This window comes from Rhinoderma darwinii, chromosome 4, assembly GCF_050947455.1.
Source record: "Rhinoderma darwinii isolate aRhiDar2 chromosome 4, aRhiDar2.hap1, whole genome shotgun sequence".
NCBI lineage: Eukaryota > Metazoa > Chordata > Amphibia > Anura > Rhinodermatidae > Rhinoderma > Rhinoderma darwinii.
The window spans coordinates 322,207,481-322,220,638 of record NC_134690.1 but is presented as its reverse complement, the minus strand read 5'-3'; the positions used below and the strand labels follow the sequence as shown (position 1 = coordinate 322,220,638).

General features: G+C 40.3%; 1 protein-coding gene across 2 annotated transcripts in view; it reads right to left on the bottom strand.

The window, feature by feature from the left end:
• The window catches only part of FEZ2 (fasciculation and elongation protein zeta 2), a 100,365-nt gene extending 96,584 nt beyond the window's left edge, over positions 1-3,781 (bottom strand). The window contains exon 1 of one of the 2 annotated variants that reach the window (XM_075862779.1): positions 2,898-3,781. In XM_075862779.1, coding sequence (XP_075718894.1) covers positions 2,898-3,247 — 350 coding nt within the window. In that variant the 5' untranslated portion in view covers positions 3,248-3,781. The remainder of the gene's footprint in view (positions 1-2,897) is intronic. The other variant, XM_075862778.1, reaches the window with a different exon arrangement.
• Between the last annotated feature and the right edge of the window lie 9,377 nt (positions 3,782-13,158).

The window sequence follows — 13,158 nt, the reverse complement described above, 5'->3', positions numbered from 1 at the left end:
GATTTATCACTATTCCTCCTCTATGACAGTATAACACTAGGATTTATCATAGTAAAGAAAGGAGGAAACCTCCAGCTCACCAGTATAACACTAGGATATATCACCATTCCTCCTCTATGACAGTATAACACTAGGATGTATCACTATTCCCCTTCTATGACAGTATAACACTAGGATTTATCACTATTCCTCCTCTATGACAGTATAACACTAGGATTTATCACTATTCCTCCTCTATGACAGTATAACACTAGGATTTATCACTATTCCTCCTCTATGACAGTATAACACTAGGATTTATCATAGTAAAGAAAGGAGGAAACCTCCAGCTCACCAGTATAACACTAGGATATATCACTATTCCTCCTCTATGACAGTATAACACTAGGATGTATCACTATTCCCCTTCTATGACAGTATAACACTAGGATTTATCACTATTCCTCCTCTATGACAGTATAACACTAGGATTTATCACTATTCCTCCTCTATGACTGTATAATACTATGATTTATCACTATTCCTCCTCTGTGACAGTATAACACTAGGATTTATCACTATTCCTCCTCTATGACAGTATAACACTAGGATTTATCACTATTCCTCTTCTGTGACAGTATAACACTAGGATTTATCACCATTCCCCTTCTATGACAGTATAACACTAGGATTTATCACCATTCCTCCTCTATGACAGTATAACACTAGGATTTATCACTATTCCCCCTCTATGGCAGTATAACACTAGGATTTATCACTATTTCTCTATGACAGTATAACACTAGGATTTATCACTATTCCCCCTCTATGGCAGTATAACACTAGGATTTATCACTATTCCTCCTCTGACAGTATAACACTAGGATTTATCACTATTCCTCTATGACAGTATAGCACTAGGATTTATCACTATTCCTCCTCTATGGCAGTATAACACTAGGATTTATCACTATTCCTCCTCTATGACAGTATAACACTAGGATTTATCACTATTCCTCTATGACAGTATAGCACTAGGATTTATCACTATTCCTCCTCTATGGCAGTATAACACTAGGATATATCACTATTCCTCCTCTGTGACAGTATAACACTAGGATTTATCACTATTCCCCTTCTATGACAGTATAACACTAGGATTTATCACCATTCCTCCTCTATGACAGTATAACACTAGGATTTATCACCATTCCCCCTCTATGGCAGTATAACACTAGGATTTATCACTATTCCTCCTCTATGACAGTATAACACTAGGATTTATCACTATTCCTCCTCTATGACAGTATAACACTAGGATTTATCACTATTCCTCCTCTATGACAGTATAACACTAGGATTTATCACTATTCCTCCTCTATGACAGTATAACACTAGGATTTATCACTATTCCTCCTCTATGACAGTATAACACTAGGATTTATCACTATTCCTCCTCTATGGCAGTATAACACTAGGATTTATCACTATTCCTCCTCTATGGCAGTATAACACTAGGATTTATCACTATTCCTCCTCTATGATAGTATAACACTAGGATTTATCACTATTCCTCCTCTATGACAGTATAACACTAGGATTTATCACTATTCCTCCTCTATGACAGTATAACACTAGGATTTATCACTATTCCTCCTCTATGACAGTATAACACTAGGATTTATCATAGTAAAGAAAGGAGGAAACCTCCAGCTCACCAGTATAACACTAGGATATATCACCATTCCTCCTCTATGACAGTATAACACTAGGATGTATCACTATTCCCCTTCTATGACAGTATAACACTAGGATTTATCACTATTCCTCCTCTATGACAGTATAACACTAGGATTTATCACTATTCCTCCTCTATGACTGTATAATACTATGATTTATCACTATTCCTCCTCTGTGACAGTATAACACTAGGATTTATCACTATTCCTCCTCTATGACAGTATAACACTAGGATTTATCACTATTCCTCTTCTGTGACAGTATAACACTAGGATTTATCACTATTCCTCTTCTGTGACAGTATAACACTAGGATTTATCACTATTCCCCTTCTATGACAGTATAACACTAGGATTTATCACTATTCCTCCTCTATGACTGTATAATACTATGATTTATCACTATTCCTCCTCTGTGACAGTATAACACTAGGATTTATCACTATTCCTCCTCTATGACAGTATAACACTAGGATTTATCACTATTCCTCTTCTGTGACAGTATAACACTAGGATTTATCACTATTCCTCTTCTGTGACAGTATAACACTAGGATTTATCACTATTCCCCTTCTATGACAGTATAACACTAGGATTTATCACCATTCCTCCTCTATGACAGTATAACACTAGGATTTATCACTATTCCCCCTCTATGGCAGTATAACACTAGGATTTATCACTATTTCTCTATGACAGTATAACACTAGGATTTATCACTATTCCCCCTCTATGGCAGTATAACACTAGGATTTATCACTATTCCTCCTCTATGACAGTATAACACTAGGATTTATCACTATTCCTCTATGACAGTATAGCACTAGGATTTATCACTATTCCTCCTCTATGGCAGTATAACACTAGGATTTATCACTATTCCTCCTCTATGGCAGTATAACACTAGGATTTATCACTATTCCTCCTCTATGACAGTATAACACTAGGATTTATCACTATTCCTCCTCTATGACAGTATAACACTATGATTTATCACTATTCCTCCTCTATGACAGTATAACACTAGGATTTATCACTATTCCTCCTCTATGACAGTATAACACTAGGATTTATCACTATTCCTGGTCACTAGGTAGAGTTGACCTCTGCACACATGGGTACAAGTTTTGCTGGCAGTCTGTGTATACTTTTGTGCCACCCTACCCCGGGCACACTCACTCATCATCCTTCATGACGCCTTCCTCAGTGATGGGCCGGACCGGGGCTATGTGGCCGGTGTCAGTGCTGTAGTTGCGGAAACACACTGTGAGCTTCTCGTCAAAGTCGTTCACCAGATCCTCCATGGACTTGAACCCTCCCATGATGTCCACTGAGAAGTTGTTGTCCAGCTCGGTTAGATCCTCGAATGAGTTCAGGCCGCCTCCGGGGGTATCAGCTCCGGGGGATGGACCGGGGGAGTTAAAGTTCACCTTATCCAGGCGGTTCTTCGTCTCGGGAGAAAAGGACGGAGGTCGGAACTCGTAAAAGTCCTGCCAGTCCTCGTCAAACTGTGCCAGCGGAGCAGCCATGTCCGTGCTGGTGGTCCCGGGCTGTGTGTGCTGGAGGGGGACGCTCCCGTTACCCCCACTTGTACCCTATTACTCGGTGTACTGGCCGGACACGACACAGCCCTGTTTTTCCCGGATACCGGTGTACTCCCCGCCTCCTTCGGTATCTCCTGTTCACACACGTCCCTGTCGGTGTTTATAGTGGAGGCATCGTTCTTGACGTCCTTGCGCGATCTAAGCCTTGAATGAAGGGGAATGTGGGAGGAGCCACTTTCACGTGACGCAGGAGGCGGCCGCGCGGGTGGCCATTTTTGTTTCTGGCATCACGTCACTCATCCGTCGTGTTTACTATTCCCCATATGTGAGGGAAGTGTCATGGAACCTGCGGGTTTAGTGTTCTGTACGGAACAGCGAGAGAAACGACACAGTCACAAATGTGACTAATCTAGACACAACTGTGCCATTGTTTTTGCCAGGACTATGTGTAAAATGGCATGCAATTCTCTCCTGTATTTGACCATTTTCAATGAGCTCCGCATACCACATGTACAGGCTGCTTCTCCACGATGACAGCCAATCAGAGTGCCCCATAAGCAATTGTACTACTCATTGCGCAGTAAACAGTGTTACCAGAGTGCCCTCAATGAATGCCAGCAGTGTCTAATGCCAAAGAGCCTTTTGAAAAAAAACATTCCAAACAGAGCGCCCTCCCCGACAGTGACAGAAGAGCGCACCCTTTCAGTGCCAGAGGAGTTCCAAAGCTTTGTGCTGTTTCAACAGAGCTCTTTCGTCTCCGGCTTCTACTCACAGCTGTACTTGACACATTTCTTGTTGCCTACAATCAGCACAATGCATACAGATTTATATAAATAGATATGTAGCAGGCTCCCTCTAGTGGTGAGTGCCGGCAGTCTTTGTGCCTAAAATTCTGTAGCCTAGACTTCAGATGTGCAGTCTATGAGACAGAAATATGTTGACACATGAAAAGTTACAGTATTTATTAACCCCTTCCCGCTTTGGCCACTTTTGACCTTCCTGACAGCATTATTTTTCAAATCTGACATGTTTCCATTTATGTGGTAATAACTTCGGAACGCTTTTACCTATCCAAGCGATTCTGAGATAGTTTTCTCGTGACACATTGGACTTTATGTTACTGACAAAATTTGCTTGATACATTCAGTATTTAATTGTGAAAAACACCAAAATGTAGCGAAAAATTCCAAATATTAGCATTCAAAATGTAAATGTATCTGCTTGTAAGACAGGCAGTTATACCACACAAAATTGTTGCTAATTAACATCCCCCATATGTCTACTTTAGATCGGCATTGTTTTTTGAATATCGTTTTATTTTTCTATGACGTCACAAGGCTTAGAACTTTAGCAGCAATTTCTCACATTTTCAAGAAAATTTCAAAAGGCTATTTTTACAGGGGCCAGTTCAGTTGTGAAGCGGCTTTGAGGGCCTTATATATTAGAAACCACTAATAAGTCACCCCATTTTAAAAACTTCACCCCTCAAAGTATTCAAAACAGCATTTAGAAAGTTTCTTAACCCTTTAGACATTTCACAGGAATCAAAGCAAATTAGAGGTGAAATTTACAAATTTCCCTTTTTTTTGCAGAAATTCATTTTTAATCCATTTTTTTGTAACACAGAAGGTTTTACCCCTGCTGTTTTAAGAAATATCCCACATGTGGCCCTAGTGTGAAAATGGACTGAAGCACCGGCCTCAGAAGCAAAGGAGCACCTAGAGGATTTTGGGGCCTCCTTTTTAATAGAAAAGGTTTGAAGGGCTCTTGCGGTGCCAAAACAGTGGAAATTCCCCAAAAGTGACCCCATTTGGGAAAATAGACCCCCCAAGGAAATTGTCTAGGGGTATAGCGAGCATTTTGACCACACATGTTTATTGCAGAACCCACAGAAATTATTGGAATTAGGCCGTGAAAATTAAAATCTACATTCTTTCAAAGAAAATGTAGGTTTAGCTAATGTTTTCTCATTTCCACAAGGACTAAAGGAGAAAAAGCACTGCCACATTTGTAAAGAAATTTCTCCCGATTAAAATAATACCCCACATGTGGTCCTAAATGGTTGTTTGAACACACGGCAGGGCTTAGAAGGGAAAGAGCGCCATTTGGCTTTTGGAGCTCAAATTTAGCAGGAATGGTTTGCGGAGGCCATGTCGCATTTGCAAAGCCCCCGAAGGGACAAAACAGTGGAAACCTCACACAAGTGACCCAATTTTGGAAACTACACCCCTTGAGGAATTCATGTACAGGTGTAGTGAGCATTTTGAACCCACAGGGGTTTTATAGATTTTATTAGAATTGGGCAGTGAAAATAAAACCAATCCTTTTTCTTCAATAAGATGTAGCTTTAGCTCAAAATTTTTCATTTTCAAAACAAATAAAGTTAAAAAAGCACCCCAACATTTGTAAAGCAACTTCTCTGGAGTACGGCAATACCCCATATGTGGTCATAAACTGCTGTTTGGGCACACGGCAAGGATCAAAAGAGAAGGAGCGCCATTTGGCTTTTGGAGCACAGATTTTGCTGGATTAGTTTCTCTGCACCATGTCGCATTTGCAAAGCCCCTAAGGTACCAGTACGGGGGAAATCCCCAAAAGTGACTCCATTCACGAAACTACACCCCTTGAAGACTTCATCTAAGGGTGCAGTGAGCATTTTGACCCCACAGATGTTTCATAGATTTTATTAGGTCGTAGCTTTAGCTCAAAATTCATTTTCTCAACAAATAAAGGAAAAAAAGAACCACAACCTTTGTAAAGCAATTTCTCCTGTTTACGGCAGTACCCCATATGTGGTCATAAACTGCTGTTTTGGCACACATTAGGGCTCAGAAGGGAAGGAGTGCCATTTGGCTTTTGGAGTACAGATTTTGCTGTATTGGTTTCTCGTTGCTATGTCGCATTTTTAAAGCCCCTGTGTGACCAAAGCAGTGGAAACCCCCCACAAGTGACCTCATTTTGGAAACTACACCCCTCAAGGTATTCAGCTAGGGGTATAGTGAGCATGTTAACCCTGCAGGTGTTTTGCAGAAATTAGTGTGCTACTCGATGTTGCAGAGTGAAAATGAGATTTTTTTCCATAGATATGCAAATATGTGGTGCCCAGCTCGTGCCACCATAACAAGACAGCTCTCTAATTATTATGCTGTGTTTCCCGGTTTTAGATTCACCCTACATGAGGCCCTAATCTTTTGCCTGAACTATCGACAGGGCTCAGGAGTGAGGGAGTACCATGCGAAACTGAGGCCTAATTTGGCAACTTACACAGTATTGGTTCACAATGTGAAATAATAAAAGAAACCGCTGATAAGTGACCCCATTTTGGAAACTACACACCTCAAGGCATTTATTAAGGGGTGTGGTGAGCATTTTCACCCCGCAGGTCTTTTCCATAAGTGATTGCGCTGCGGATGGTGCAAAGTAACTATTTAAATTTTTCCCTAGATAGGCCATTTCAGTCGGAAATAAGTTGTGCCCAGCTAATGCCACTGGAGACACACACCCCAAAAATTGTTAAAAGGGTTCTCCCGGGTATGGCGAGGCCACATATGTGGAAGTAAACTGCTGTTTGGGCACACTGTAGGGCTCAGAAGGGAGGGAGCGAGATTTGGCTTTTGGAGCGTGGATGTTGCTTGGTAGTAGTTTTGTTTGGAGTTTTACTGGTATTTTAGTTTATAATGTGGGGCATATGTAAGATGTGCAGAGTACATCAGGGGAATAGTCAGGTGGTATAATAATGGGGTAAACAATAAAATAATCCATAAATATTTGTTACGCTGTGAAGCAATCCTTTCTGCACAGGCCGGTGTCGCACTGATAAATGGTGTCCTTACTTATCTCCCATTTGGTCCACACTCCGCACCTTTGCAGTTTGGGGAATTTAGCTGGGAAGTGTTGTCCTGGTATAATGCGGGCACCCTCGCTTCCAGCAGATATATTTGGGCCCTACCCTTCCTGGTTCCCTAATCTTAGGGCCTTTATAAATCGTCACTTGAAACAGAAGAAACGTTCCCCTCGGGCCTGCACAACCGCATATTTTTCTTTCCTGACTTATTGGATCCATAACTTATTTTTTCATAGACGTAGTGGTATGAGGGCTGTTTTTTTGCGGGACGAGCTGTAGTTTTTATTGGTACCATTTTGGCGTGCATGTGACTTTTTGATCACTTGTTATCCTTTTTTTTTGTGAGGCAAGGTGATCAAAAAACAGCAATTCTGGCATCGTTTTTTTATACAAAGTTCACCACGCGTCATAAATTACATGTTAACTTTATTCTGCGGGTCAGTACGATACCAAATTTTTACAACTTTTTGCACAATAAAATTACTTTTGTACAAAGAGTGTATTTTTTCTGTCACCAAGTTTTAGGAGCCATAACTTTTAAATTTTTTCGTCGATGGAGCTGTATGAAAGCTTGGTATGAGACGAGCTATAGTTTTTATAGGTACAATTTTTGGTTACATGCGACTTTTTGATCACTTTTTATTTCAATTTTTGGAAGACAAAGCGACCAAAAAAACAGCAGTACTGGCATTATTTTTTAGTTTGTTTTTTTACGGCGTTCACTGCGTGGGACAAATATAATATTTTTATAGTTCGGGTCGTTATGAATGCGGAGATACCAAATATGTATGGTTTTATTATTGTTTTTTCAATAATAAATGACTTGATAAGGGAAAGAAGGCGATCATGTTTTATGTTATTACTTGAAACTTTTATATTTACTTATTTTATACTTTTATTTAGTCCTACTATGGGACTTGAAGGTCCAACTGTTTGATGTTCTAATACATTGCACTACCTATGTAGTGCAATGTATTAGAACTGTCAGTTGTTCACTGACAGCAAGCCTATCAGGCTCCGGTCGGGGCCTAATCGGCTTCCATAATAGCAGACAGGAGGTCATTGTTAGGCCTCCTGTTGCCATAGTAGCAGTCGGCATCCTTGCCATCGCATGGCAGGCTGCCAATTTGCTACAAACCACTAAGATGCAGCGATCGCATTGGATCGCTGCATCAAAGGGGTTAATGGCAGGAATCGGAGCTAGCTCCGGTTTGTGAAGGATGGTTTATTTGCTTATATTCTCTGTATGAAATTACATTATGAATTATCAAGCAGGATGCCGAATTACTAAGATATGTATTATGTGAATGTGATTATAATAATGTTTAAATGATTTCGTTTCGTGCAGCAGCCATCTTGACTGGAGTTCCCATCTTGGTTCTTTTGTAGTGAATAAGAAAGACATTGTTCCTTTAACGCCAGTAATGTTGATTTCGTATGTTTAATCTTTGACCTTGCGAAGCTTGCAAAAAAGGCACAGGGAGTGAGATGGGCGGGTGGCAAATATGCTTGTGGGAATGCCTCCCCCATCTTACAGGAACATTCTAGCCAAGAGAGATAAGGCCACCTGCAAACCTGATGTGTGAAGAATTATAATGATGTATCTGGAATGTATCGTATGTCTGTAATTGGTTGAATAAGAATTATTGTCACATTGTCTCTGATTGGTTAACCTCAAGCCTACACCCCTTCTGAATGATAGTATTATAGTTTGAGTTTGGAAATAAACCTCCAGAGGAGTATTTTGAGCATATCAGCAGCGTCTGTGTGTTTTCTTCTCCTCTCTCGATATATATATCGGTATGAAATATCCTGATTATGATGCTGGATAAAGTGCCTGGCCTGAGAGTCTATTGGACTCGTCTAAATTTCAGTCTAATATATTTTGAGCCATTGACTTCCACGACAGTAATGGTGCCGAAAAAACCCGGGAGATTGCTCGTCTGATAGCTGTCGCTAGAGAGGTGTGGCTTTGCATTTGTGAATTACAAAAAACCCGCGGTAGGTAAGGAGCTTATTCTTACACCATTCACACATATATTGCGTAAGCCTTGGAATTTAGCTGTCATGACGTCACATCTTCTGGACGTGGCACAATATCCAGCAGTGGGATGAAAGATGGATCCAAAAAGGTATGTTGAAACTTTTAGTGTGATGAAAGATTGCATGTGCGTACGTGAGCTTAAGCTGTTGATATGAAAGACATGAGAGAATTTTTGCCATCGATTACATTGTTAACCAGAAAAAATTGTGAGAAGTGTAAGACCTCCCCCCCCCTTTGGAATGACGTAGTGCATGGCGGAGAGAAGTTGTAACTCACATGTGAAGTTTTTAAAATGAAAAGATTGTAGTCTGGACAGTGAGGAAAAAAAACTTGTGCTTGCTGCTCTGTTGTAGTGTGTCATTTGTTATTTAGTTGTGTAAAATTGTTGAGGATTAATAGTTGTTCTGTTACCCGTTTGTCTGGGATTATAGTTGGGAGGTACTGACTGTTTGTAGGTGAGAGAAAAGTTGGATATTTGTGAGTAATATCCTGTAGTACCACAAGGGCTTCAATGGTTAAGTCCTGATAATGGAGAATCCAGTGCAACAGGGAAAACTTTGAATATTGTTTTGAATAATCATTGATACACTTTTAGCACACACCGCCATCTTGTAATACTGTGTGTAAGGGTCCTACTGTATGAACCAAAAGCTATACCCCAGCAGTGAGAGGTTTGTAGATGTTTGAAATGAATGTGACCAACTCCTGTTTGATTCAATGGAGGTTCATGAATGTCGATTGTGTTGAAGAATTTGCTCTTGCAATTGTTGATTGGCAGCATTTTGTCTGTTCTTGATGTTCAATACAGTGAGGGATCAGAGGAAAGGGGATCCTACTGCTAGAATGTCTGGAGGAACAACTTTTGATATCGTATTGGTAAGACAGTCTAGGAGATAGACTGGTCTGAGATATCTGTCGGCAAACGTGGCCAGTTTGCCTGGAGGTGGGGGATTTACCGGAGATCACCCTACTGCTCTCCGACCATGGGGTCAGGAGGAAGTGAGACAAAAATGCGGGACAGCCTTGGGGCACGGGTCCCGGCCATCATTATAGTAGAATGAGCAAAAGGAGCTGGGGCTTTAATTGTAAAGTATGTGAAGGCAAAATAACACACTGTAAAAAATTGTTGAAGAGGCTGGCAGCCATAAGAAGGATGTTTGCATGTGATAGATAGAATGATTTGTGGAAAGTTGAGAAAGTTAAAAGGGCAAAGTAAGTGATTACAGGTGGTTACGAGTAAGTTGATGTGAGAAAGAACAATTTGAATACAGATGAAGAGTGAAGAAAACAGAGCAGCCAGGTACATTGCAGTGACTAACGTGGGTCAGAACAGGGGGAGTGTAATGTGAACGGGTGCCATGTGACATCTGTATGATGTGTGATGTGTGTAATGTAACATGTGTGAAGTTTGAAACTAGTGGCCACAATAAAGCAGGTCTGCACCGCGTTCCAAATTATTATGCAAATGTTATTTTTTGCTGATTTTCCTAAATAGTCGATGCAAATGACAGTCAGTATAATCTTCAAGCCATCAAACGTTGGAGTATAATGCGAATTTTATTGAACAAATATCCTAATGATAACAGTTTGTTTCTTTAGAAGTAAAAAACTCAAAATGCACTGTTTCAAATTATTATGCACAACAGAGATCAAAACATTTTAAAGGTTGTAAAGATAACTGAAATGGTAATTTGTTGAATTTGCAGCACCAGGAGGTCATATTTACAGAAATCAAAAGCTCTTTCAATCAAAAAAAACTTAACAGGCCAAGTTACATGTTAACATAGGACCCCTTCTTTGATATCACCTTCACAATTCTTGCATCCATTGAATTTGTGAGTATTTGGACAATTTCTGCTTGAATATCTTTGCAGGATGTCAGAATAGCCTCCCAGAGCTTCTGTTTTGATGTGAACAGCCTCCCACCCTCATAGATATTTTGCTTGAGGATGCTCCAAAGATTCTAAATAGGGTTGAGGTCAGGGGAACATGGGGGCCACACCATGAGTTGCTCTCCTTTTATGCCCATAGCAGCCAATGACACAGAGGTATTCTTTGCAGCATGAGATGGTGCATTGTCATGCATGAAGATAATTTTTCTACGGAAGGCACGGTTCTTCTTTGTGTACCACGGAAGAAAGTGGTCAGTCATAAACTGTGCGTACTTTGCAGAGGTCATTTTCACACCGTCAGGGACCCTAAAGGGGCCTACCAGCTCTGTTCCCATGATTCCAGCCTAAAACATGACTCCGCCGCCTCCTTGCTGACGTCGCAGCCTTGTTGGGACATGGTGGCCATTCACCAACCATCCACTACTCCATCCATCTGGACCATTCAGGGTTGCACGGCACTCATCAGTAAACAACACGGTTTGAAAATGAATCTTCATGGATTTCTGAGCCCACTGCAACCGCTTCTGCTTGTGAGCATTGTTTAGGGGTGGCCGAATAATAGCTTTGTGCACACTTGCAAACCTCTGGAGGATCCTACACCTTGAGGTTCGCGGGACTCCAGAGGCACCAGCGGCTTTAAATACCTGTTTGCTGCTTTGCAATGGCATTTTAGCAGCTGCTCTCCTAATCCTATTAATTTGTCTGGCAGAAACCTTCCTCGTTATGCCTTTATCTGAACGAACCCGTCTGTGCTCTGAATCAGCCACAAATCTTTTCACAGTACGATGATCACACCTACGTTTTCTTGAAATATCCAATGTTTTCATGCCTTGTCCAAGGTATTGCACTATTTCACGCTTTTCGGCAGCAGAGAGATCCTTTTTCTTTCCCATAGTGCTTGAAACCTGTGGCCTGCTTAATAATGTGGAACGTCCTTCTTAAGTAGTTTTCCTTTGATTGGGCACACCTGGCAAACTAATTATCACAGGTGTCTGAGATTGATTACAATGATCCAAAGAGCCCTAAGACACAATACCATCCATGAGTTTAATTGAAAAACGAATAATTAAATGTTTGTGACACTTAAATCCAATGTGCATAATAATTTGGAACACGGTGTATATTGTATGCTCTTATTTTAAAAAAAATAAAAAATTCTTAGTATTTTGTGTATGGGGTTAAAATCTGTTCTTTTTTTCTGTGTAAAGGAATGTTTCTTATATTTGTGCATGCACTGTTCTCCGTAACTACACCAAGCGAGAAAAATATTACAGCCCGGCTGGATTTGTCTGCAAAAAGATAAAAGTTATGCTGCATATTTATGTGTTATGATGTGATAAGATTTAATGTTGGAATGTTTTGATGTTAATTCAAATGAATTAAAATACAGATATTGTGAGACAAGGTGTCTTGAAAATGTTTGTACCCCCCACTGTTCCCTATTTTTATGTATAGTTTATTGGTTTGCAGTAATTAATATTACCAGATATATTATTTTCTGTTTAATTGAATAACTAATTACAATTGTTTTGTTTTTGTTTTCACACATAAGGCACGTGCTATAGTGCTGCCTAAATGTTATTTTTTAAAATGTGAGATGTTTTACAGGTAAATGATTGCAAGTCATTTTAAAGATAAAATGTATTTTTGTCAGGAGAAACTCATTTTTGTTCCAGGCTGTTGTGTATTACAGGGGGCTAAACTAGTGCCCCCCAGATAGAGTGCCCGACTTTATTATGTTGAGATATGTAGTTTTGAACTCTGCTACATTACTTTCGCAGAGTCCAAATAGGTGGGAATGGTGAAGGGACTGATCAGGTAGTTTTGTTTTTTGTTTTATTTTGTTTTGAATTAATGAATTTGGTTTTATGTGTATGAGACCCCAATGAGTAATCCAGATTAAATGTGTATGACAGTAATTTTGAGGTTTTTCTGTATAGATGGTTCCAGATCTTTCCAGAACAGTAAATATGGCACTGGGTATACTGTGCTGTAGTCTCCACTCAATATGAGGTTATAATGTCGGGGTAGGAAGACAGACAGGTGAGCCCTAATCTACCCGCCACTCAGTCCCTGCCTACTTGCACGGCCCGTCCTAGGCGACGGCGTAAAACTG